Below are 27,334 nucleotides of genomic sequence, written 5' to 3'. Positions count from 1 at the left end.
CATCTGCGCGCGCGAGAGCATGTTTGATCTGGCGGGGAAGAGGTGGGGGTTATATTCGCCTCGTGATTAAAGTTCAGGCTTCATTATAAGGACTCTGCCATGCATGTGTGAGTGGGAGGTAGCGCCGGCTCCACGGGGCCCTCTCTATTTGGCTGCCACATGTATTTGCTCACTTGGTTTGGCAGTAATGAGCTGTCTGATTTACTGTCACCACTTGGCCCCTGGTATGAGGTTGCGGTTCCTTCAAACAGGATTATTTTAACGTAACAGTCAGATCCAGATCAATTATACTTTTTTTTTTTCCCTTCTTTTAACACCTCCTCGTCATGCTTTTCAATGCCGTAACATTGTTATGCTTTTGCTAAAATATATGCAAGCATGACTAAGAAACTTTTAATTGAAGCTCACATAATAGAAGTGACAAACAGTCGCCACTTCCGTCCCATCACGATTTGACATAAAGCTGTTTTTGGGTAATTGGACAGTGGCCTGTCAGGTTAGAAGTGCTTCAAATGCTCCTACAATGCAGATTAGGGGATATGCAATGTTTTGTACTAGAGCTGTATAATGATATATATATATCATGGCTACGATATAACGCGCCAATTGTTTTTGCTATTTTGCTATATCTTTGATATTGCAGTATGTAAATGTATCCGAATAGCACAGTACTACTTAAAGTAATTGACACTTTAGAGTGATAAAGAAACATGCATGAATTAGAAATTAAAAAGCGTGCACAGAAAGCCATCATGACATCCCGTATTCAGCTCTATTACGTGGCTTATTGCACATGAATGCAGAAATACACACAATTAAGTCAAAATCCCCATTGTGTGGTGTACTCGCATAAAAACAGTCAGTTATATCTCATGTCTAAACGAAAACATTTGGGGGAAAACCGGATGTGCGGCAGTATATTGGAAACGTACATTCGGTCTTAAAGTGACGGCAGCCCAATATCGTTAATCAATCGACAAAAGACAAAGAAAAATCACTCGCTACTCTTCACTGAACAACTTTAATAATAATCAATTTAGATTTTATTCATACAGTGAAGAATATGCAGTGTTTTTTTTTTTTTTTTTACATTTCTATAGTAGTGTTTTATTACTACATGTTAAATAAACCAACTATACCATAATAAAAAAAAAAATAGTTCTATTGTATTTGTCCTATTGTTTGAAATGTGCTTATTTGTTCTTATTTTTAATAACAAAAATAATATGACATGATGCATATCGTGATACGATCGTGAAATAAAATTTCTCATATCGTGAAATAAGATTTTGGTCATATCGCCCACTACTATTTTGTATTGTCGTGCAAAGCGGCTAGTTCGAATTAGCTGCTGCTAGGCCTCGGCTGTGGTGTGAGGTGTGTTGCCCTGACTCTTTCTATCTTTGCATTGAACAGGTTGTGAGAGCCGGGCACCACCTCCTCCCCTAGAAAAGGACAGATGAGAGAGAGACAGGGAGAGAGAGAGGCAAATTAACTCGTTTGAAGAGCGGCGTTGGGGTCGGGGAGGAGTCGCGGATGACCGTCCCTTCTGCCCAAAATGGACAGTGCCATGGACGTTATCATGGTTAAACGACGGTCTGGCGAAAATTTTCTGAAAGAACAAAAAGACTATCGTATGTGGACTTACATAAAAATGGTTGAGTTTGCACTATAAAAGGACTTTATATGGACTTTATATGGACAGAATACTCAGTTAGCCAGTTTGGAGGCACATACTCACCCATAGGGCCGTTTCTTTGTGGAATACATGAACAGTGACACTGGTTTTGGGCCTTTTGCTCTGTGGATTAAGCCAGATTTTGGGCCCTTTCACCATCTTTGCAAGCGATATGCTGTCGTCTGGCCTTCTTCAGGCCTCCTGGACTTTCTTTTTCTCGCTTGCTTTCACATTGGCTCTACAGCAACGCACACCTCGCTCTATCCGAGCTTACCGCTGATCACAAGACCCAATCAGCCGTGTTGACGAGTCAAATGTGCTTCTGAAAGCTAATTGTGTCTTCTGTCTTGCTTTTTATTGTGAATGCTCTTAATGCTTTTGTTTCATTACTCTGTGCTATTTTGCCTGTGCTGTTTGAATTTTATGGTTCAAAGTGATTAGACAATAGAATCAGTAGAGTTGTTTTTAAAAAAAAGTATTGGAATATTTTACTAGGTGTGGTGGTAGCGTAATATTACTCAATATGGTAATATCCGTACTTAAACGTGTAGCCTAGTTTTCCTTAGTATCAAATCAGAGATAGGGTTAAAGTTACAAAAACATATCCGGACGTATTTCACCACAAAAGGAGGAAATTATTTTATGTGAAGAAGGTTTAGGACCATTTAATGAAAATTCAGCACCTTTTCCAGCCCGCATTTCATTATCGTAATGCTTCTGGACATTTTTTTATTCTTTTTACGTACATTTTTATTATTATTTAATACTTTTGTAATTCTCTTTTGATAATTCATTACTGTTGTATGCGATGCAATAGTTTTTACTTTATTACAGTTCATTGTTTTTAATTTTTTATTTGATTATGTATTCTTTAAAATTTTAATCATTACATTGATGGCAGTTGAAAGGAATAATGTGCCAAATATATTATTATTATTATATGTTTTGCTTTAGTTTTCCAGTTTTCTTTTGAATTTGGGGTGAAATATGACCTGCAAATACTCTTGATGGGATATTCACCCAATAATAATAATGAGTCGTAGAACGCAAAAATTCTAAAGTTACAGTAATTAGTTGTGAATGTAGTCTGTGTTGGTATTTTGGCTTGCATCTGCTTGGCTGACAGTCATCCCTGTTTATGTTTTGCAATGGCAAAAAGAAATCCTAACATGCTGAAAAAGCGCTTCTATCCCAAACCCTCCCTTCCCTCGTATTCCAGTGTACTATTGGTACTATTCCATTGCACTAATGAAAGTCTAGCTACCTAATTCCACGGCAGGCCTGGCAGCTGAAATCCGAGTCCCAAAGTTCCCACTCTCACAGTTTACTGTGGCATCTTCCCTCGTGCCATTGGGAAAAGCCTTGTCCCTCACGCCCTCTCAAACTGCTTACTCGCACTGGACCAGACACGACACTTCCTTGTGTGGGATTTACATATCTTTCCGTCTCTGGATGACTTCAGCTGCCCTTTAACCTCTGACCCCACTGTATCTTCAGCCAGAGCTTTATCTCTCTCCACTACAGCTGTCTTACCTAGCTCACAGCATACTGTGTGTGCAAGTGTTTGTCGAGGCACATACTGCATCTGCTTTGCTCAGATAATGCTGCAAGATGGAGCCTTTTAGATTACAGGTCGCCTGTTAAGTCATGTGTTGTCAGTTTGGCAAAGTAGTGAGCTCTTTTTTTTTTTTTTTTGGCATAAGCCGTGCTGCAATTTTTGTTCTAAATGTTTTGAAATTGAAATGTTTATTAGTACTTGAATTTTTTGTGCTTGACGTTTTTGTATTTTTATGTAATGTGTATATATCTCACAGTAATTTATTCCTTAGGTATTCTCCATGGGTAATGTCTCAATGTGACTTGAAATGAGATTACACTATTGCATTCTTGAGTGTTTGCGTCCTGTGTGTATATGCAGTGTTTTTGTTGCCATGCGCCATTTCTCGTGAGTGTGGTCTTAGGACCAGTGGCATTGCGTCATGCAAGCCTTAATAAACTTTTGACTTTTTCATATCATTGCCACCATGATCAATGAGTCTCAGTAAGTCCAGCTAATGGATTGTGCAGGTTCTGCCAGCCACCATTGGCATCTACTCTGGCCCAGTACCCACCAATTTGAAAGGAAAATAATGTTTAAAGTCACCGTGAAATCATTAATGTTCCCCTTCCCTTTGCAACATCTCTTTTTTTAATTACATATTCACTGGCATGAGGGCTGGGCAATAATCCTTCCCCTCCAACAACAATCCAATCAATTCTTGTTGAATAAAATTAAGTCCATTCCCACAGTTTCTCTTGTTTCTCTTAGATATATTTGTGTATATAACAATAGGGAGAAAACAAGACAATTGCCATTTGCCTTGTATGCCAACTTATAATATCCATAGTATGCAACACCATGTTTATAAGAAAGCTAGATTAGGAAACAAGTTAGAGCAAAGATGTAGTGCAGAAAAAAAAACGTTTTACAATGTTGTACGTGTTATTTATTTTAAATTGTGTGATGCATAGATCTGCTTTATACCAGCCATCTGACATTGTATCAGCCTTCAAAAACTCTTTTCACTCGACCACTAATTTTGAAGCCAATTTGTGGCATTTTGTCACAGCAGACATGCGGTGGCAGTAACGCATCTCAGTATAATACTCTCTCCTGCTGTTTTCTCAAAATGTTTTTCCTTCACTCCATCCCTGTTTTCCCGTTTAGCACATCTCATCAGCTCACACTTACGCACTCTTCCTGTCTCTCTCCCTCATTTCCACCAGCCTTCTCTCTTCCCCGTGCCAAAGCCCTGCTCTACAAAGAGTCAGAGGAAGGGAGAGAGAAGCGAGGCTTTCATGGGGAAATCTAGTTAACGGCATAACAAAAAGCCCAGTGTGTCTGCTAGTAAGTGAATCGCATTTGTGCTTATACAACAGTGGCGGTGGCGGGAACAAGCTACATCTCTGTGGCCCGGGCCCATCAAAGCTCTGAGCCTCTTATTGTGGACCGGAGAGATAGAATCAGTTTGGCATGACCAAAACCTGAGCACCCCAATCCCTCATACTCAGTCCAGTGGTCTGGTACGAGGAATCCGGTGGGACGAGTGGTTCCGGTTTGAACCCGGGGTGCAGAAAAAAGGGGGAGGAGGATGTTCTGGAAGAGCAGTAACCTTTCTGATGATGAGCGCCTTTCCTATTACAGACCTGACACGGGATCCAGGGAGATGATTTAATGGCGGCATTTTGTTTTTGCTGACTTCACCCCTTTTTCTTCCCCCCTTTGCACTCCCCACCACTATTAAAACAGAAAACCCAAGCGGTAGGACTGCAGAGTGTGGGAAGAGTGGCCAAGCAGCTAAAATCTATTACGCTATGGCTTCTACAGTGTCTTTTATCCCTCCCAGTTCACTGCAGCGTATATGTGTGCCGCTGGTCTACGGGATTGAGCGCCTCCCCCTCTTTGTGCATTCACTAGATGACTTGCGTAGCCCAGAGGTGCCTAGCTAATTAGCAAAAGCATGGTAAAAGCTGGTGAACTGCATTCCTGCCAAATAAGACTGTCTGCAAACGGTCCAGAGCCAAGGTGCCGTAGGACGCTGTGGTAAAAACAGCCAAACTTCCCTTCCAGATGTAGAATGAATGCCGTTTTGAAAGGTTTAAAGGAATAATATTGATTTAATACAAGTTCAGTGAACAACATTTTGGCATATTATTGTTGATTACCACACAACAAAATGACTTGGCCCCAAATTTCTTAAAAAAAATAAAATTGAGGTTTATGTGAGGTGCTTACAATGGAAGTGAATGGGTCTAGTTTTTGGAGGATTTAAAAGCAGAAATGTGAAGCTTATAATTTTACAAAAGCACTTACATTAATTCTGTTAAAACCTGTGTATTTTCAGTCGTTTGTGTTTTTGGCATTACATCATGGCAACCAAGTAAATTTGGAAATAACTACACAGAAAGAAAAAAGTAAAGCTTTTTTTACACACTAAAATCATATTAACATGCATATTGTTTACGTCTTGTGGCCATCCAGCTTATTTTGCACAATGGAGGCTATTATCTGTGAATGTTTAAAGCTTCCAATTTATTAGCTGCTATAGGTTAATAAGTAGAATACCAAAGTGCATTAAATGGTAAAACTATTTGCGCTACAAAGCAATGGGTTTATTATTGCAATAATTAATTAAAATAATATGATTACAAAGACCGGTTTGCAATATCAAGCAACAATTTATTTACATCTAATATAACTGTAAGTGGCTGATATCACAAACCATGTAGTTAAAAAATAAAGTAGGCACTATTGAAACAGTGAGTATTTTAATGTTTTCAAATTGGCTCCACTCACTTCCAATCTAAGTGCCTCATTGTAAACTGGATTTTGGTTATTTTAAAGAAAAAGGAAACAAATGAATTAGTGTGGTAATCAACATTATGCCACATTTTTCTTGTTAACCTTAAACGGCATCATTCATACCACCAAACTGTCCCTCAGTCAGCTGTCTGAGGCTTTACTGTGCAAAAGTTGACACATCATGGCCCCCTGCTGTCCACTCAGAGAAGCGCACTGCGTCCCGCAGGTAGCTCAAAGTTAGTGTCCCCGGCAGCCGGCCTGGCTTTGAGTACGAGACTAAATGAATGAGTGAGCCGTGTAGTAATGAGATAATAAAGAGGAGTTAGTTTGTCAGTGCATCGCTCGGTCGCAGCGGCTTCAGCCGTAAGCCCATTCATTGCCTCTCCTCCTTGTAAAACAAAGGCCTCTTAATAATACCATTCCCACCTCAACAGTAAATCAAAAAGGAGGAGGCTCACAAAGGCTGATAATCTGCTCCCTCAATAGAAGGGATTCACAAAAAGCCATGGGGGCACTTTGTCATGGGCGGCAGTCAATGGCCGAGCGTCTTGTGCCATATTGATCCCTGTCACATGGTGGCTCCCCAAGTAATTGCGCTGGACCCGAGTGATAAATTTGCTGTGTTTGTACCATCCATAAGGTTGAGAGTAGCAGACCAAAGAACAAAGACTTGCATTGTTGGTCTCGGTAACACTCCAGATCCTGGTAAATCCAAGAATTAGCCAATTTAGCGCTCTATCAAAATTATAATATGCAATCTTTTGGTCTGCACAGAGAAGAGATAATGTAACTGTTCAAGCGTCTTGAGGTTTACATGTTGAGTTTTGGTGCGCAAGCATCCGTAGTTGCTATTAAACACTTCGGTATTGTTTAAGAGATTTGCGTTTCTGCCACCCAAGCGTTTTTGTGGGGTCACTGCGGAAATTGCTCTCACTCGCAGGAAGTTAATCCACAAAAGGGCCAGTCAAAATTACCATGCAGATTAATCCCTTAACATAAAAGCTTTAATTACAATGTTCAAACATTTAGGAAGTAATCCTGTCTTTATTTTGGTATTAAAGGGGCATTTTAGCAGTAGCTTATCGGGTAGTGCAACGTTTCTTGTTTGTTGCCTTGTTTTGTACTTTGCCTTTTCTACTAGTTCCAGATGTCCTCGAATGACATTTTGTTAGATCCTCGTGGCGTATGAAATTAGTGGCCTTTGCAAAGGCAAGTATTATTATTACTATTCTTCATAGTTTTGAACAGAATAACTAAGATGGGTAAAATTTCTGGACATGAATGATACATGAAATCATGCAGCTTGTTACGAAGGGTGTGCGATTTTTATTTTATTTTATTTTTCCCCCTAGATATATGATAAAATTGACAAAAAAAGACCCCATAGATAATGATGGAATGACCGAGCCATAAGGATCACAATGTCCGAGACTCAGAGGTTGGCTTTTTTTTTTACTTAGTTTGTTGCAATGTTGTTTTTATTTTACTATGTTAGCACTTTATTTTACAGTCCTGCTTCCCATGTACATATGTACTTCTTTTAGTAATTACAATAACTGGGTAATAACTAGGTACTAACCCTGAACCTACCCCTAAACCTAACCTTAACCCATGTAGTTACCTTATATTAACCAGTACTTTCTTAGGTAAGTACAGGTAAGTGCACATACTGTAAAGTGAAAGTGAAAACTTTACTATTCTACATTACTTTTTACAATATGCACTACCACTTAAAAGATCGGGGTTGGTAAGGTTATTTAATGTTTTAGAAGTCTCTTATACTGTGAAATGTTTTGCAATTTAAAATAACTTGTATTTTGTAGTTTAATTAATATTTTATTAAAACTTGTTTTGTATTTTTATATATTTTAAAATGTAATGTATTGCTGTGATGGCAAAGCTGAATTTTCAGCATCATTACTCCAGTCTTCAGTGTCACATGATCCTTCAGAAATCATTCTAATATGCTGATTTGCTGCTCAAGGAACATTTCCTTGTATTAGCAATGTTGAAAACAGTTGTGCTGCTTATTATTTTTCTAAAAACCGTAATACATTTTTTGATGAATAGAAAGTTTGAAAATTTGAGACGGAAATCTTTTGCAACATTATATTGTACATGTCTTTACTGTCACTTTTGATCAATTTAATACATCCTTGCCGAATAAAAGTATTAATTTACCCCAATCTTTTAAATGGTGGTATTGTTAACGTAACATTTTAAATTCCCTCAAATGGTGGACAGTAAAACCTTCTTCCTTTGCTGGCATACCTCTCAAATTCTACACAGTTGTGTCAATTTGTCTTTTGCTGAACATCTGTACTTTAGGTCCAATAATTTTTTTCTGATTCTCTCAAATACGGCAACACTATAATTTAATGAGAACTGATAGTAATCTCCATAGTGATTTTTCTGTTGTGCCCCTTTGCTATCTGTTCTCGAAATTTTCAATCGAGCCTAAGTGTTCCAAGAATTGCTCTGATGTTGGTGATTGCCCGTGTCTCTTTAAAATGCAAGATGATTGCAGTAATAACAATAAAAAAAAAAAAAAAACCTGCAGTTAGGAGCTGATTTAACTTAAATATATCCCTTTTCACTCTTATCCGGAGAGATTGCGAATTGTACATTATGGTATTAAATATCGGAGTTGTCATGCGTTATCTCTCTAATCACTGGGCTGTGTAGACGAAGGCCTCTGCCCTGAACCCGGCTGACCGGATCAGCCTTTAAAAGGAGCGTCGGGCTGAAATAGAGTTCTAAGTGGAAGGATGAGAAGAAGATCAAGCAACAGAGCCACCGGGCTTTCACCCTGCGCCGAGAAACCAGCGAGATGACTGGGGGAGGGGGGCTGAGCATGCCAGGGGGTCTCTAAGAACTCCTCTTAGAGATTAAACAGTAGATGAAAGAGGATACGCATCGCTAGCCGAGAGCAACATGTGTCACAGACAAAAGCAATCAATCGTGTTTTTCCCCTCACCTCACATCCCAATAAGATTACATCAATCAATAAGACTCTCTTATGAGTGATTGGATTCCGTCCGAGATCGGAGGAGAGAGTCGGTGGGGAGGGGAGAAACGAGCAGCTCAATTTTCCCAATGATTAAAGCGGACCCAAATTGCTTTGATAACATCAAGGACTTTGTGACGGGGTCCAGAAGGGCAGTGCGCGGTGCAGATAGAAGCTGGCGCCTGCGTGTTGCGGGAACCGCGGAGGAACGGGGATGATGCGTCATCTCGCGCCGCAGAAACTCTTCAGAAACTTATCGGTAACACTTTATTTTAGTGTCCTTGTTACATATGTTACATGTACTTACCATAGTAATAACAGTAAATTACGCATAATTACATGCAACTAACCCTCAACCAAATCCTAATCCTACCCTAACCCTATAGTAAGTACATGAAGTTAATTAATATTACTCAGTACTTAAATATATAATTATACTGGAACAAGGACACCTTAAAATAAAGTGTAACCAACTTCTCACATGGTGCTTGTGGAACGGCGAGCTGTTATTAGCAGAGCGCATGTCTTTACGTGAAGAGTTTAAAGGGGTCCTATAATGCCCTTTTCACAATGTAAAATAAGTCTCTGATGTCCCTTGAGTGTGTATGTGAAGTTTTAGCTCAAGATATTATTTTTAATAGCATGTTCAAATTGTCACTTTTTGAGGGTGAGCAAAAACGCGCCATTTTTGTGTGTCCCTTTAAATGCAAATGAGCTGCTGCTCCCGGCACAGAGGGCGGAGCTTCAAGAGCTTGTGTGTTACAAGCTCCGATTACCTCACACAGACACTTTTATGTTAACTTCATCAATACACAAAAACACAATTGAAGTGTGGTTTATCTGTATATTACTTTAAACTGTACAATATATCAAAACACAATGTTTTTTGGGGGGTCTTTTAAAAGTCTCTTCTGCTCAAGGCCACATTTATTTGATCAAAAATACAGTAAAAACAGTAATATTATGAAATATTATTAAAATGTAAAATAATTGTTTTCTATTTTAATATATTTTTCAAATGTAATTTATGCCTGTGATGCAAAGCGGAAGTTTCAGCATCATTACTTCAGTCTTCAGTGTCACATCATCCTTCAGAAATTATTAGAATATGCCGATTTTCTGCATAAGAAACATTTCAAATTATTTCTTCTTATTTGTTGATAACACTTGCTGCTGAATATTTTTGTGTAAACTGTGATACATTATGTAGTATGTAAGTAAGATAGATTTGTTCTCGGTATAGTCAGAAGGAATAGTCAAAACTGCACCGTTTTATTTCTTTATTCACCTCCACTTGAAAGAGAAATTAAAAGTATATTTATATATATATTAATTTTGAAAGGTTACTTCCTGTTGAACCACCTGCTGATTGGCCATTGTCAATTTGATTTCCAATTAAGCATAATCATTGGCCCTTCTGTCTGCTTGGGTCTGCATCACTGAGCAGTGTTTTAATTCAAAGATGTTAAACTGTGATACACAACAAATGCTACAAAAGGTTCATTAAGGCAAAGTAATTAAAGAAGTAGATGGCGAATCGGGGCACGCTCCACTAATAAAACGCAAGCCCTCCCGTGGCTGCCGTAGGTCCTAAACTTTCCTCCCGCCGGAAGCGAGAGGAGTCTCTCACTCTTTCTTTATTTGCCGGAGCGAGGGATTCATATGAAATCAATCGGCAACTGTGTGCAACAATAGCCGTGTGCTCATTATTGCAGCACACACACACACTCCTGGTCATTTTTCTTCTTTTCATGAGGAAGCCTGGAGGTGATTTAAATTCCCCTTTCCTGTGTAGATATGCCTGCTCAGCCCCTCCGTGTGTGTGTGGTTGTGTTTGAGCTTGCCGCTGTGCGAGCTTGTACTCGTAACCCATCCTCACATCTGCTCAGACAAGAGAATGTGCTCTTGAGTTTACGTTCGTAATTGTAGTTGTCGTCTTGCTCTTTGATTTCGACGTCTGTCACGTTTGTTTTTTCACTTCGATAGTATTGCAGTAAATTGGACTTTCAAGATAATTGTTACTTGTGTTGCTTTAATGATTTCCTTTAAGGATTATTCTTTAAGTTAAGCTTAATTGGCAGCATTTGTGGCGTAAGGTTGATTAGCACCAAAATAATTTTCCACTGTCCCTCCTCTTTTCTTGAAAAAAGCAAAAATCTGGGTTAAGGCGAGTTCACATCAATAATGATAACTGTAAATATAACTATAAGGATAACTATATTAGCGTCCACACCAGCAGACAATATCGCTTTTCGTCTGCCGCTTTAAATGCTCGAGCTCTTCAAAGCAGGGTGGATTCTGATTGGCTGTCAATGTTTTTATCTTTCATAAGCTGGAAAAAATGGAAAGTGATTCTAACTATATGTGGGAACTATGATATTCTTTTAAAATCAGAAAGATTTTTAGAACTGTAGCTTTTTTGTTATCATTATAGTTATCATCCTTGGCGTGAACAGGCCTTTACATTGAATATGGCCTGTAAACATTAAAATACTCACTGTTTCAATAGCATTCCCACAAGATGTAAACAGTATGTGTGTTTACATGATTTTAGTGTTGAAAAATAAATCACTATCATTTTCAGTGTTATATAAACTTTTACAACTTGCCATGACAACGTAAAAGCGTAAACTCAAAATGATTTTAGTGAGAATTGATGTACTACCTTTTTTTTTGTGATATAGTAATTTTATAATTTTGTTGTGACGACAATGTAACAGTGTATTACAGCAATAATACACGTTTTAGCAGAATCATTAAAATGCTTTTATAACATTTAAGCTTCGCATTTCTGCTTGAAAATCATCCATAAAATGGACCCCATTTACTTCATTGCACACATCATTTTTGCTTTATTATTTAAGGTCAAAATTACTTAATGTGCTAATCAACATAATGCCACATGCATATTTTGAATCTAGAACATTCATTTAATGGGAAAAAAATATATTTTAATTAGATTATTTTAAAATTTAGATTAGATTATTAGATAGGTTAGATAAAGATATTAGCTACTATAGCTGATTACACTACACATAGTTCTCAAAACCCAAACGTTTCATACAGTTTCATGCAAGATCAGTTCATGTTAGCTGTTTGGCTCATTTAACAGCTCTTTTATGTACAAAATAATAAAACAGAAGGGCATTCGCTCCTGTTAACTGTTCCACTAAAGAGGTCATTGCAAGGTATAATGGGATGAGAGCAAAATTCTGTGAATCTTTCTGTAGCAGGAGTTTTTTTCTCCCTTTCCCCACTCTCTCTCTCTCTTCAGAGGAGGATCATGTAATGGAGGCAGCTTCGAGTTGACAGTCTGTCGCCGAGGGCAAGCCGTTTTCTCATTGCTCTGTCACAATAAATATATGGATTAGAAACAGGAAGAAACCGTGCATGCTGAAGCACAAACAGTATGCACCGCTTAAATGAGCTTCTGAATTGGCTGATGTTGAATCGAGAGATGAGGTGTGTGTTTGTTGAGGAAACTTAACACATTTTATATTTTTGTCATGTAACCCAAGAATTATATTGTCAGTATGATATACTTTAATCAAACAAAATATAACTGGCAGTTAAAGAGGCCATATTTGACCTGTTTTACACATTTCCATCGTACACTGACCATTTGAATTTTTTATATTGTCACTTTCATCAGGATAGGCCAAGTTATAATGTAAATGTAAGTAGCTGAATATTAATATGTGAAATTGGGCTGTTATATATATGTTAATTACGCTCATGCTTGTCATTTAAAATCTTGTTTAAGTGCGAGCTCCATAAATTTGGTAAAATATATCAACATCAGATAGCTGAAAAAATGGTCTTATGCTCACCAAGGCTGCATTTATTTGACCAAAATACACTAAAAACAGCAAAAGTCTTGTTAAATTTTTTTTTTTTATATATATTTTAAAATGTAATTTATTTTTGTGAAGGACAGCTGAATTTTCAGCAGCGTTACTCCAGTCTTTAGTGTCAAATTATCAGAAATCATTTCAAGATGCTGATTTGATGTTCAAGAAACATTTATTATTATTATTATTATTATTATTATTATTATTGAAAACAAACTCTTTGAAAGAGCAAGAAAAATCCTGTTTTCCAATAAATGTCACATTTAAAGATGATATAGTACGTTTTTCCATTTAATCTAATGCTATGTTCACACTGTCAGTTCTCGGGAATGACAACCGCATGTACTTACAGGTGTGAGTCTCAAAATTGTCCCATTCACACAGCAATATACAGTAGCATCTGGATTACTGTCTGTATTAGAGGTCGACCGATTGTGGATTTTACAGATAACAATAACTAGATTGGACCGCACTGGCCGATAACCACTGATCAATCAACTGATAGTTTTTAAATTGTATACTGAATGAAAACAGTACTGAACTATGGGAATGTACTCTATTTTTTTAAATAAAATAAATATATACTGTAAATATTAATCTCATCTCAAATACTCTGTATGAATGTGCAACGGGAGCCAAGGCTGCGTTCTCTTATCTATGGTGCCCGTAAGGGACATGGTGGGATGGGAGTAAAAATACATTTAAATATTGCCTTCCCCCGGGAAACTTTGCGTTCTTTGCGAACTCAAAAGTTTTGCGAGTGAACGCAAAAAAAAGTATCTTAGAGGAATGCAAAAGCATACATTTGTTTTATTTTTTACTTTAATTTTTTTTTTGCACCGCCTTGTCTCTTTAGGGGCCCGTAACAATAACGACAGTGACCAAAGTAATATCAAAGATGACGATGTCTGTAAAACTGGAAGTCTTATCATTTTTGAAATGACGAGAGTCCAGTCAAGCTGCAAGTTCATTCTACAAATCTTCATTAACCGACACACAGTAGACACTCATTTGTGCAGCGCATAGCGGGTCTCTTGCACTGTATGATGTGACGGACAACAAGTGGTCCAGTCCGGTTCCGAACACACAGTGCGGGTTTTCAGAAAATACGGTTGTGAGTCCTGAAAATTTACGGGTGTGAATTCGATTATAGAATGCAGTTGTCACTCTCGTACATTGCTGAACTGTGCGTTACCGTAACCGTATTAAGGAATTAAGGACTCCAATTCATTATTGACAACTGTATTCTGCTGCTGTATGAACGTGGCCTATATATATATATATATATATACCCTAAATGCGTTTGTCTTTGACTGCCCTGTTACTCTGTCAGGGGAAATAGTGGGTTGGCATGGTAACCACAGGTGAGAGTCGGCTCATTCCCTTTTGCAAAGGCACCTTGAAGTGCTCCCTTAGGACTCGAGAAGTTTATTTGGTAGCTTGATGAGAAGCAGTGTGAAATGTGCTGTTTGACTCTGTGGATATGAGCAGCAGGCGTCATTGTAAGCTTTTTGATCTTCAATCAAACTCTTAATGGTGTGCAAACACGTTGAACATCAATGTGTGCTAGTTTTTTGGTGTTTCTGTCATCATATTTCTTTAATAAATGTGGCTAATAAAGCAGAAATCAGTTGTGCGTTTGACCTTTTTGCACTCTTTCAATGATACACAGTACTAATGACCAGAAATCTACATTAATGTGATCAGGTTATGCCATTATATGCTGTATTCGAGCCGTTGGGTGTTGACAGAAGGTGTACATGTGTCTTCGGCGTGAGACTCTCTGCTCATTAGCACTGAGCCGCATCACCGTCCAGGCCTTTAATTAGCATTTGAAGTCTGTGATGGGCCTGAGTTTGAAAAGGGCTTCCACGTCACACAGCATCGGGTTCGGTGACACCAAGAACAACCCTGCCTCTGCTAAAGTCTCTCAGTGTTCCCGCTCGTTCACCTAGCAGACAAAATATGGCGTCTGTCCCTGTCTTTTTCTATCGCCTCATCCTGCGGACTCGCTGATAAGACCGCCGTGCCCCTCATCCCGTAATGGAGACGAGGATGGGGATTGGGCCTATTGACCTCCCCGGCTCTTATCGGCTTTATCTGATTTACATTGCCAAATCAGAATCTACTATATTGATTACAACATAATTAGTTAATTATGGACAGGAAGGAGAGGAGAGCATGGACTGCAGGGTGAAGGGCATGTGGGGCTTCAGCAGATGCACCTTATGAATGTTAAATGAGAACTGAACTTCATGCACTTTTTCTTACAATGGTCTTATGAATATAGATATGTAATGTTTTTTTTGTTTTGTTTTTTTACAGCTGTCATTGTTGATTTATTTCAATTAATTATAAAAAGTAATAAAAAATGTATCCATTTGTTTATGCCCACTGAGTCAAATTTATATCTCATAAGGAATTCTGTAACACTTTACAATAAGGTTCAATTTGTTAATATTAGTTACTTGCATAGATTAAATACCATGAACCAGCAATGAACAATGATTTTAGGTAATGTTTTTTTTTTTTTTTTTTTTCATTAACATATTTTAAGTAGTTGTGTTATTAACAAATATTTATTATTTGTATTATATTTATGTTTTTGAAAGTAGTTTCTTATGCTCACCAAGGCTGCATTTATTTGATCAAAGGTACAGTAGGAATAGTAATGTTGTAAAATATGATTACGATTTAAAATTGCTTTTTTTTTTCTATTTTATTATATTTTAAAGTGTAATTTATTCCTGTGATGCAAAGCTGAATTTTCAGCATTATTACTCCAGTCTTCAGTGTCACATGATCCTTCAGAAATCATTCTAATATGCTGATTTGCTGCTCAAGAAACATTTCTTATTATTATCAATGTTGAAAACAGTTGTGCTGCTTAATAATTTTTGTGGAAAAATGTGTTGATGAATGAAAAGTTCAAAACAACATCATGAATTTTAAATAGAAATGTTTGTAACATTGTAAATGTCTTTAATGTCACTTTTGATCAATTGAATGTGTCCTTGCTGAATAAAAGTATTTTATTTTATAATTTTTTTTATCTCACTGACCCTATTATGAATCTTACAAGTCAACCTTTTACGATACCTAAAAATACTGATTATATATGATTATTTGCAATTCATTTGATTAATTTATTGCTGTATATTATATAAATATATATATATATATATATGTTGACACTAATGTGAAATGTCCCTGAATGCTTCTGATGATGTTGCATTTTGTTTTCAGTAACAATATTCAGCTCTTGCAGCTGCTACAGAATAGCATAATAATCGACCCAAGATGGAGGACTTTTACGGCTTATGTAAAATCGGATAGCTGGTGGTTGAGCAGACCTATAACTAAGGACAGAATCTCAGTGTCTTTCTTGACACCTTGACTCTGGAATAAAAATCCCATAGAGATTTATCGACACGATGAGCTGAAACTCATTTCAGCAGGACCAATCGAGCAGCGTGTTTTATGATGGCTGTACAAGGCCGTGTGAGAGGTTGTGTGCCAATGTGTTTTGAATCTATTAAGCATCTGTTACCTGACAGCAAATGGCTCTGTCACCATCTATCATACCTGCCTGGTTAGGGCCATACTGCCCTCTTGGCAGGGTATAAGCAGACTGTGTGTGTGTGTGTGTGTGTGTGTGTGTGTGTGTGTGTGTGGTACCGCAGCTGCATTTTAATGTATTCTCGCTGCTAATGTGCTGGCTGTTTTCCTCATAGGTGTGATGAGTGTCAGCTCTGTTACCACTTCGGCTGTCTCGACCCTCCCCTGAAGAAGTCGCCCAAACAAACCGGCTACGGATGGATCTGTCAGGAATGTGACACCTCCTCATCAAAGGTGAGAGTCAACAGAATTCTCCCTATACCCACTTCAGTCGTACTCGTACATTCTCCCAGCATTCCAGCTGCATTGAAGCAATGGATGGTGCTAAAAATGTTTGAGTAATAGTTTGTTTCCCCAATTTTTGATTTTTGCATTAATTGCCATCTGAAATCTAGTCAGCTGCTTACCTAGACAACACATGAACATTGGAAACAGGACTGTAAAATAAAGGGTAGCACTTCTGTTCCCCATGTACATACTATGTACTTTTTATACAGTAGTTATTACAATAACTGGGTAATAACTACATACTAACCTTGAACCTAACCTTAACCCATGCAATTACCTTATATTAACCTGTACTTTCTTAGGTAAGTACACTGTAAGTGCATATACTGTAAAATAAAGTGCTTCCAGGTTTGGTTTAGGGTTAGTTTCTTGTGATTGTGCGTAATTTACTGTTATTACTATAGTAAGCACATGTTAAATTTGTATCAAGAACACTGTAAAATAGTGTTACCTTTTTATATAATTATATATTTTAATTTAAATCTAATAATTCTATTTCTAATATAATTTTAGTTCTTAAATTCTTTTTTTTTTTTTGAGATTTACCGCAGTATTTGTGGAATTATTAATATCTTTAAACCCTTAACACATTTTTGTACAAAACCAGACTGGCTTTGAAAGTAGGGAAGAGTAGTCCATCCTATGGTTTATTTATTCATTTAGTCCACAGTGTTCATCGCTCAAGTATCACCCCAGTTCTCTCTGAAACATTTCCTGACATGATTTATTACATAAATAAATAAATACAAATCTTTACCACAGATTCTTTAAATACTCTAACCGGGCTTATCGGCTCCCTGGCTTTGTTAATTACAGATAAAAGCTAAGCAGATGTGGTTTGAAGATGCAGAAGTGTCCCGATAGCACCAGTGGTGAAAGTCAGCCGCTGTTTTAAATCCTATATGCCTGCCTTCCTTCCCTGCACACGCCTGCTCCTGATCCCTTTCCTAAAAGCCGCAGTTGATCCGCGCCGTTGACTTAGCCTACGGTGATTGTTTTGTATTATTTTTTGGGAAATTAGTGAGTGCTTTCACGTTCTCCCAAACATTTAATTTCTATTTCTCATTGAATTATGGTGCAATCAACGGCATTATGTGTCTTCTTGGAAACCCAATTAGGTTAATAAATGCATCTGCTTTTCGATTTATCTTTAAATGGACAGTTCTGCTAGCCAGACTCTCGCGGCATGGAAAATGGGGGTTAATTGATGTTTGCTGAGGAGAAAGTAAAATATGAAAAATGGTGGTGGTCTGACTACATGGCGGAATTAGTAACATGATGGAATTATTTCTTAGGATTAAAATTAAAAGGTTCAAGCAGAGCGCATATTGATAGAATGACAAATTCAGATGCTGTTTACTGTATATGCACACGAATCTTAGTCTGGAGATGCTAAGATAAATAGTAGTGATATGGTAGTTATGATGTTAACATGGTGCGTTTTGTAACCATCTTGACTGTGACATAATGATGGAACGCCTCAGAGATATCAATATAATCTCAAATTCTTCCCAAGACCAGTTTTATTTGAGCTATCAACATAAATTTTATAGCTCAGTGGAATACTCTGACTGTATGACAATAACTGTCATATTTGTTCCTATTTTTACTCTTTTTTTTTTTTTTTTTTTTTTTTTTTTTAGGTTTTTGTTATCAAAATATTAAGATTACTGTTGATTGTGCTAGTGTTATGTCACATATCACCATGATGCTATGTCCAAAAACACAGTATTACCATTGTAAATTTCCCCAAAATAGTATTACCATGGTAAATGTACAAAAACATTACTGCCGTAACATGTGCAAAAACATGGTGTTACCAAAGTAAATGTTCAAAATACAACATATTACTAAGATAAATGGTATTGCTACATATACAATGTGCAAAAACATATGGTATAACTATAATACAATATCCAAAAACATGGCATTACAATAGTAAAGGTACAAAAACATTGTTTTACTATAGTGAATGTACAGAATGTTATCACGAAAAACAACATAGTATTACCATGGTAAATGTGCAAAAAAATATGGTAATGTGAAGATACTTAGAAATGTCAGTATGTGTTTGCTAAAATATGGTTTATTAATGTTTACAGATATTTCTTTCATCTGTTTAAAAAAATGTTGATAAAATGAGATAAAAAAGCTTCCAGTTTACTCTCAGCATCCCTTTGTTTCAAATACATGTAAAAGTGCTTAATGTCTCGCTCATAAAATCGACTGATAAAGAATTATGTTCTGGCAGCAGACCTCCTTTGTGTGTGCTGTGTATCTCCTGTAAATAGGGCTATTATAAGTCAAAGGCGTTGAAGAAAAGCTGCAGATCGGTAACCCGCTGCTACAGAATGAGAGCTGTGCAGTTCAGAACAAAAGAGATGGAAGGAAGGCGAGTGGAGACAGAGAAAAGAGCTTTAGACAGTGGGAGGTGCACCAGGGCCACAGGGATTAAACAAGTCTTTGCCTTTAGAATGTGTTCAGTGACAGCCTGCCGTGAGACCAGCCGCTCCCCGGGGACTCGCAGAGACCAGACACAATCCTGTTTAATCACAGACACACACACACACACCGTACTTCCACATACCTCTCTCTCTCTCTCTCTCTCTCTCTCTCTCTCTCTATCTCTCTCTCTCTCTCTCTCTCTCTCTCTCTCTCTCTCTCTCTCTCTCTCTCTCTCTCTCTCTCTCTCTCTCTCTCTCTCTCTCTCTCTCTCTCTGACACACACATGCTGTGCTTGGTTTTAGTGGGACCTGCTGTCTTATCTCACCCTCACTACGGGGTTTTTGTTGTCCTCTTAGGATTTTATTTTTATTTTTATTTTTGTGCTAATGTCATCATTTTATATCCTCTCTCCAACTAAACTGTATAAAAGCGATGACAGAACAGGAAACGGGAACACTCTCCTTCCTCTTACCTTTACTTTTCTTTTGGTGCAAAGGCTACTTTAACACCACAAGTGTTTGTTTTTTTCATGCAACCTTTTATTATATGTTTTGGATCCTATCATTAGCATAATTTTTTATTTATTTTTTACTGTTTAATGGAAGTGTCATAACGGTTATGAGCTAATGTACACACATACATGTAGCCTATATTAAGTGTGTGTGTGTGTGTGTGTGTGTGTGTGTGTGTGTGTGTGTGTGTGTGTGTGTGTGTGTGTGTGTGTATAACCCATGACCTTGGCATTGTTAGTGCTATACTTTACCATATGAAATATTGGTCAAATTTCATTAGAAATCAATTCATTGTGTATATTTATATTGAGTATTTTAGAGTCATGATTGGACATTCAAGTAAAGCTCTTTAGGTTGTTACGCTCTAGACATTTTAAAATCATTATATATTTGGTTGAACTGTCTTCATACTGTAAATGTAGAGACATCTGACCCTTGAAACAAAAAGTCGGGATGAAGGGTAAATGTCTTCTGGCCGTTACTGCCATTTGAAATATAATAGGTTCCATTCTGGGAATCAAAGAGCACTCCAGAAATGAGCAGTGTGTTGAAGTGCTTAAGTCCTGTAATCTGCCACGCTGTGAACCTCTTTACCTGCGGTTGGTCCGGATGTTTTTTTAAATGCCATCTTAAAATGCAGCCAGCTTCTATAATTCTCCTCCTTGGCAAGATTGTGGGGGTCGACATTAAAGGGGAGCGGTGCTTTGGTTTCGCCGCAGTTGAATGAAGAAGTAGCAGTTCAGAAGTGTGGAACTGAAGAGTCCATTTGTTATCCTTTCCAGCCTTGACTTCTAGATGTGAGCGGAGAGCATTAGCGGGATAGAGACAGTAGAGAGGTTCACACCTCATGGATCCATCTTCTTTTTCAGCCTCTCAATTAAAACACAGGGCCATTTGACAGGCTCTCCCCATGAAAAGACCTCTGTAGACCCCAAACTCTTATACATAGGGACCAACGGGTGGGACATTGGAGGATGTGAGATGGTCTTGAGCTTGCCGGGTGGTTATCTGTCTCTCACTGCATTTTTCTCACTCATTGCCTTTTTAAAGGTCACAATAAATGGGTTTTTGCCTCTAAGGTCTTGATTAATAAAAAATGTTTTAAGTTGTTTCTCGGTTGATGATTTGTCGCGTCGAGACGTTCGTGTTATTAAATCACTTAATTGCGTCTGCCTTCCCTCCCTCGCGAAAAAACGATTGTGAGAAAAAGCTCATTTTCATTAGTTTACGAGCATGCGGTTGTACAGGGCCGACTCTGGTATCAGTTCATACGTGGCTCGGCAATAAAGACTTTATTAGTAAGTGTTGAGTTCATTACGAAGGCTGTGTATTTCCCTGCCTGCACACGTCAGATAACCCCCGGCCAACGAAGGCCACATCCCTCTGCTGTCACTACGGAGCCCTGCCGAATTGATTCGGGTAATAAAATGACATTCCTGCCACAATATACGGATGGCCTTTAGTTGGAGAGCCCGTTAGGTGGTGGAGAGGGGCTTGTTTGAGCTTTATTTACACCCGCGTGTCACCACGGCTCACCCTCGTGATAAAACGTTTCAACAGATCTGTGGCGTGTTTGAAATGCCATGAGGCGAACCCGGCTCAGGCGGGAATGGAAATGCCTAAAGGACAGCTTTTGTGGATTGCTAATTCAGTCGCTATCTAGACTTGGGGGTCAAAAGCCTCGTTACTGCAGCAATTATAACACTTACAGAAATGCATTTGTGTCGTCCCGAGATGTTCTTGCGGGCTGATTGGACGCTAAGCAGAGTTTGTTTTTGAAGTATGTTGCTACTTGACCTTGAGTTTTAAATTTGAACTACTTTAATTTGCTAAGCCTTTTTTCTTGTTTATCTATGAGACACTTGAGACTACACAAAAGATAAAAATTATTTTTGCTACTTGTTCAATTTATTTAAGCATTCCACTTAAATTTGTAACATGGAAGTTAACTTAATTTGTGTTGGGACTACATGAATTACTTTTTGGTGAAACTTTAACTGAAACTAGGCAGGGAGTTGTAGTTCCCAGCATGCTTCAGTAAAAACTGGGTGGTAAGATTAAATGTTAAAATTAAGTGTATTTTATGTGGTTTAATGAGATGAGACAAAAGGAAGACTTGATAGTGCTTAATGTTGAGGTTTAGATCCGTTTCTGTAATGTTGGGTTACCATTGTGACAAAAAGGGAAGCTTTTGCTTATTAGGATATGTGAAGAGTGTGTTGAATTTCGCTTTACTCTGAGTAAAAAAAATCATTAAAGAAATTAACAGGGTCACGTGTAAAATCACAATGGATTTTTTAATTAGTCACTTAAAATAGCTTTATTCCATTGAATGTACATGAACAAACTATCTTTTGTTGATCTAAACCAAATTATAAAATAAAACATGAAGTTAATTGATTTATGTGGAGCTATGTATATACAGTATGTATGAATGTCATTATTTATTTGACAAATAGAATGGGTTTGGAGGTGGGACTATTTGTTTTTTTGGCCAATGAAGGACAAGTTAAGAAACCTGTTTGAAATTCCGTTTAGTAACACTAGTGCAGAAATGATATGCTCTTAATATTCAGTTAAATTCAGGTTCTGGGGATGATTATCTTCAAGCGCAGTTGTCAGTCAGAGCCTCGATAGACTGACCTGCTAAACAGCCTAATTAAGTTAGACTAATTAACTTAATTAAATCCCTCTCCCAGCCAGCTTTACCATGGAATGAAATTAGGCTCTTTCTTATTATTATTTATCAAACATTGATTGCCACCTGACAAGATCAAGGGCAAAATAACCTACCTTAATATAAGCAATTGCATTTTGACTGGTTTTAAGCGGGTCTCCTTCAGTTTACCTTCTCACACTGTTCTGAAGGCCAGTTGAATAAGTGTTCAATGGGGCTCTGAGAGGTCAGGCATAAAAAGGCTGAGTTATTGTAGCTGTGCACCAGGCATAAATGCAGTCAAAACCAAAGGTTAGCATTTCAAGAGAAGGTAGCATGATCCTGAAAGTTACCTTGCACCCCGGCTTGCCGGTGAGTTGGATGGAGAGTGCTAAGACGTAGAAAGAAATCAATGCACCGGAGTCACGTCCATCACTTTAACTAGGCAAGCTGGATGCCTCATTCCCTCTGAGGGGCCAATTTTCAGAGTAAACAGGACCCTGGAGATGGCATGGCAAATTCAAGCTGTCCCGTTGGTCACTTTCTTAGTGCTAAGTGGGTTTTATTAACTCACTTACATTGCCTGTGCGACAGGGTGGACCTGTAAAACCTTTCTGTGATGTAGAGGCTTTATGATTTGGTAAAATGGTGCAATTTACCACCAAAACCATTAACCTTTTAAAATTTTAAATGGTTGGTCTTGGTCGACCTCACACTGAGGCAAGTTCCCCAGCAGAATTCTAAAAAGCAGTGTTATGTCATGAAAGTGCCACAAGAGTTTAGGGTGCCATTTGGGACAGGGCCTGACTGACTTTGAGTGAGTCATTAAATCATTCACTGAATCAACTTGTTTAAAAACACTTATTCGATCAGGATTGATACTGACACTTCATGTGCACTTGGGCCTTGTGGACAAGACAATACCGTAGAGTGTCCCATTTGTCATTTTTGATTTCACAAGGGTCGTTATGCGCCCTCAATGTACACTTTTGCCGAACATTCACTGAATCAGTTTGTTCACACACATAGATTAATTCAGGAATTAAACAGTTGACTCTCTTTATGAGTGAATCATTTAATTGTTTATTCAACTGATTTGTTCCGATGCACAGATTAATTTAAGGAGTGAAACAAGTGATTGTATTTGAGTAAATCGATGAATCATTCATTGATTAGTTTTAAAACACAGTCTTTCAGAAACACAACTACTGTGTATTCTGGCTAGTTTGTCCAAACATTGCAAGAGAAGGGAGTGTTGGAAAGCCTGTGTGCAATTTAGTTTGGAGCCACTAATAGCAGAAATAACATGAGACCTGGTTTGATGTCTGAATTTATCGGGTGAGCTATAGGTAGAGCCTTTACTGTCTTTACTGGCGGCAGTGGCTCAGTGGTTCATGTAGGTTGTCTACAAACCGGAAGGTTGGTGGTTCAATCCCCGGTTCCACTTGACCAAGTGTTGAGGTGTCCATGAGCAAGACACCTAACCCCAGCTGCTCCCGACGAGCTGGATGAGTGAATGAATGGGTGAATGTGAGGCAATAATTACAGCGCTTTGGTGGCCATGGGTCTGTTGAAAACGCTTTATAAAATGCAGTCCATTTACCATTTTAATTTTAGTTTATCATAATTAGCTACAAGACAAATACACTGTAAAAAATTCTATGCAGAGTCGCCAGAAATCTATTGTAATTCTATGGTATTAATACTGTGAAATTACTTTATATCCATTTACTGAAAAAAAAAAATACAAAAAAAATACATGCAGTACATTTCTGTAATTATTTCAATTTACAAGACAGTCTAAAAAAACGGTGAGGTAAAAACCCAATTTGGATCATTTTGGCAACACAGCTCTATAGGTCAAAAAGGGAACCCCAAAATAGGTTAGAAATTAATATCATGCAGGAAATTACTATAGTAAAAACACAGACAACAGTAATAGGCTAATAAAAAAAAGTGAACATTTATTTATAAGCAAGAACACCCAAAATGGACAAAAATATAGTAAAAGCAACATGAATATGTGTAAAAAAAATTATATATATATATATACAGGTGAAACTCGTAAAATTTGAATATCGTGCAAAAGTTTGTGTATTTCAGTAATTCAAATTAAAAGGTGAAACTAATATATTTAGTTTACAATATACATATGCATGATTATACTTTCAGAGAGGTGACATTTCTGTATTTAAAATCCTTTTTTTTATTGATTTCATGTAATATTCAAATTTCCTGAGATTTTGAATTTGGGGTTTTCATAAGCTGTAAGCCATAATCATCAAAAATAGAACTTTTGCACCTGCATATAAAAAGTGCAGAAAAGAATACAAACTCAAACTCTGTTGTAGTAACGAAATTCAACTCAAACGAAATTGCGTGTAAATGTTTGATAATCAATAATATTGATTATTACAACAAACACTACAGCCAAAACCATCAGGCTGAGTGCCACCAAGAAATACACAGTCTGAAAGCCTTATTCAACACTGAAATTTGGGAATAAATTATGTATTACAGTGAATCAATAAGATTTTTCCTTCTCCGTTTAATGCATTTATAATCACTCACATTTTTAAGCATTCTCAAGCCTTTGTTCAGTTCCAGCTGCTCAGTCACCGTTCGTGTGATTTAGATGGAGACAAAACCTCCAGTTTTAAAAGAACGTGTTCCTCGCTGCAGTCAGTTTCAAAGTTCTCTCTTATGGGACTCGAAGTGTCATTAGTGCCGAGTTAGTTTCAGGCGCCACTTTTTCAGTTTCAGTTCTTCCCGCTCACCAAAGTGACTGTCCAGTTTGTTTGTTTTTTTAAACACTCTTTGCTGCAGTCCGTTTCAAAGTTCCCTCTCCTCTCCGCTTTGATTAGTTTTCCACGAACACGGATAGGCGAAGACTTCCTCCTGTGAAACACCCGTTCAGCGCTGTTGCTTAAAAAATGCATTGCTTACTACTGTACAAAACCGTAATACATACAGTAGATTAGTGTTGAAAATGGACTGTAAATTAACAATTAAGCAGTTGCTTATCGTGAAAAATATTGCCCAGAATGCATTGTTTTCTGCAGCACTGTTTTTTTGTTGTTGTTTTTTTCAGCATTTTTTTTTTTGTGTGTGTGTGTAACACTAGAAGGATCGTTTAAATAAGTAGATGACACACGTGAAGTAGCGCTTCTCAACCCACCAGACAACAACAGCAGAATAGGAAGAGGAGGAGGCTTTTCCCTCCGCATGCATTATTAATAAACAACCATTGCCTTATCACTCTCCTTAAAGGTGACATTGAACATGACAAGACTGTACAACCCTCTGACCTCTTAAGTCTTGGACCATAAGTGTACAGTATACGCACTGCCTTGTTTAATGTGGCTGTATTTGATGGGATATCCACCTAATCTGCTGACAGAGGGAGATGCTGAAACAACTATCTCCACACCTGCAAACACACCAACAGATCTGTTCAAAAATTGATTCTCTCACACTCCCATATGCACACGTACCGACCGGCACACTGTTTAACAAATGCAGCCAGAGGAGTGTTACTGTGTGATGCTATAAATCACATTAATGAGGATCAGCAGACTGCATACTGTTCATAACAGAAAGGCCACACACACATTGTCCGTCTTGAGGTCTCCATTCTATCCTTAAAGGGATGGTCCACTGAAAAAGGTAAATTTGCTCATCGTTTACTAAATCATTTCAAACCTTTGTCTTTCTTCCATAAATCAAATTGTATACCCATTTTTAATTATATATTTTTTAATTATATTAATTATTTTTGTACATCACATGCACTATCTTTTTAAAAAGCCTTCCTAACCATCAGGGACTGACAAGACAGCACAAGCTGGTGTAGGTGTTTGCTACTCGGCAGATGCACCTCGTCTGTTTCCACCTGCGAGTGCGTGTTTTATTAGCGTGATCTTAATTGCTCCCGCTTTTGTACTGGATGTTGTTTAGCTTTTAGTTCACTATCCATTTATTTGCTGAGAGCCTCCATCCATGCATGCAGGCATGTAACCAATTTCCTCACAGAGTTTGAGCACTTACATTTATTTGTGATTTAATATTTCACCAGAAATTGGAAATGGAGAGAAAGTAGCTCTTCCTTTCCATATACCGCACCTCCTCCCTGCAACATTGGCTCTTATCAGATGCAAGGAAAAAAAAAAAAAAAGAAGGAAAAAAAAAAAAGAACAATCTCTGGCTTGTGCATTTTACTGCTGATTTAATTAGCCATCTCTTGGTAAGTTCACCTCAGTATCTGTCACACCTCACTAAAATGAAAATCCATTCTCTGGGAAAAAAGGTAGATTAATGAATGCCCTTTGTAATAAATGAAAATGGGAAGCGCAAATATGCATAGTCATGAAATTTAATTGTGCTTTCTGGTGATTGGGTTTTGCTGGGAGAGGGTGTGTGAGAGAAAAGGCGATAGGGCCAGAGGTGGCTCAATGTAGCGCGTAACGCACAGCTTCAGCTGCCTAATGAAGCGAGTGTTTATGACTGAATGCAATTGTGTCATATCCACTACAGTGAAACACACACACGTCCTTAGGTTTGTGCTTACAGACCACCATCACACTCAATTTGTTGTACTCATGTACAAACCCAGACATGCAAGTTTGATTCTCATGAAAACCAACACAATCTTAATGTATTTATTACTATCCCTTATACTCACCAAGGTTGCATTTATTTGATCAAAAATAGTTAAAATGTAATATTGTGAAATAGTATTACAATTCTATTGATCTGTTTTCTATTTTAATGTTTTAAAATGTAATTTCTTCCTTTGATGGCAAAGCTGAAAAAAAGCTGAATCAGCATCATTACTCCAGTCTTCAGTCACATCAAAAATCCTTCTAATATGCTGATTTGTTGCTCAAGAAGCATTTCTTATTATTATTAATGTTGAAAAGTTATGCTGCTGATATATA

The 27,334-nt window shown here is 37.7% G+C and overlaps 1 protein-coding gene across 5 annotated transcripts in view; it reads left to right on the top strand.

Annotated features, from left to right (window-relative positions):
• phf14 (PHD finger protein 14) overlaps window positions 1-27,334 on the top strand; it is an 85,768-nt gene that overhangs the window by 52,981 nt on the left and 5,453 nt on the right. For 4 of the 5 annotated variants that reach the window (XM_082187053.1, XM_082187052.1, XM_082187051.1 and 1 more), the window contains exon 17: window positions 16,613-16,730. In XM_082187053.1, the coding sequence (XP_082043179.1) occupies window positions 16,613-16,730 (118 nt within the window). Of the gene's footprint in view, window positions 1-1,416; window positions 3,695-16,612; window positions 16,731-27,334 lie in introns of those variants that run through there. The other variant, XM_082187054.1, reaches the window with a different exon arrangement.

This window comes from Leuciscus leuciscus (assembly GCF_965113295.1).
Source record: "Leuciscus leuciscus genome assembly, chromosome: 12".
Classification (NCBI taxonomy): domain Eukaryota; kingdom Metazoa; phylum Chordata; class Actinopteri; order Cypriniformes; family Leuciscidae; genus Leuciscus; species Leuciscus leuciscus.
The sequence above is the reverse complement of the archived record's forward strand: the minus strand, read 5'-3'. Positions and strand labels throughout refer to the sequence as shown.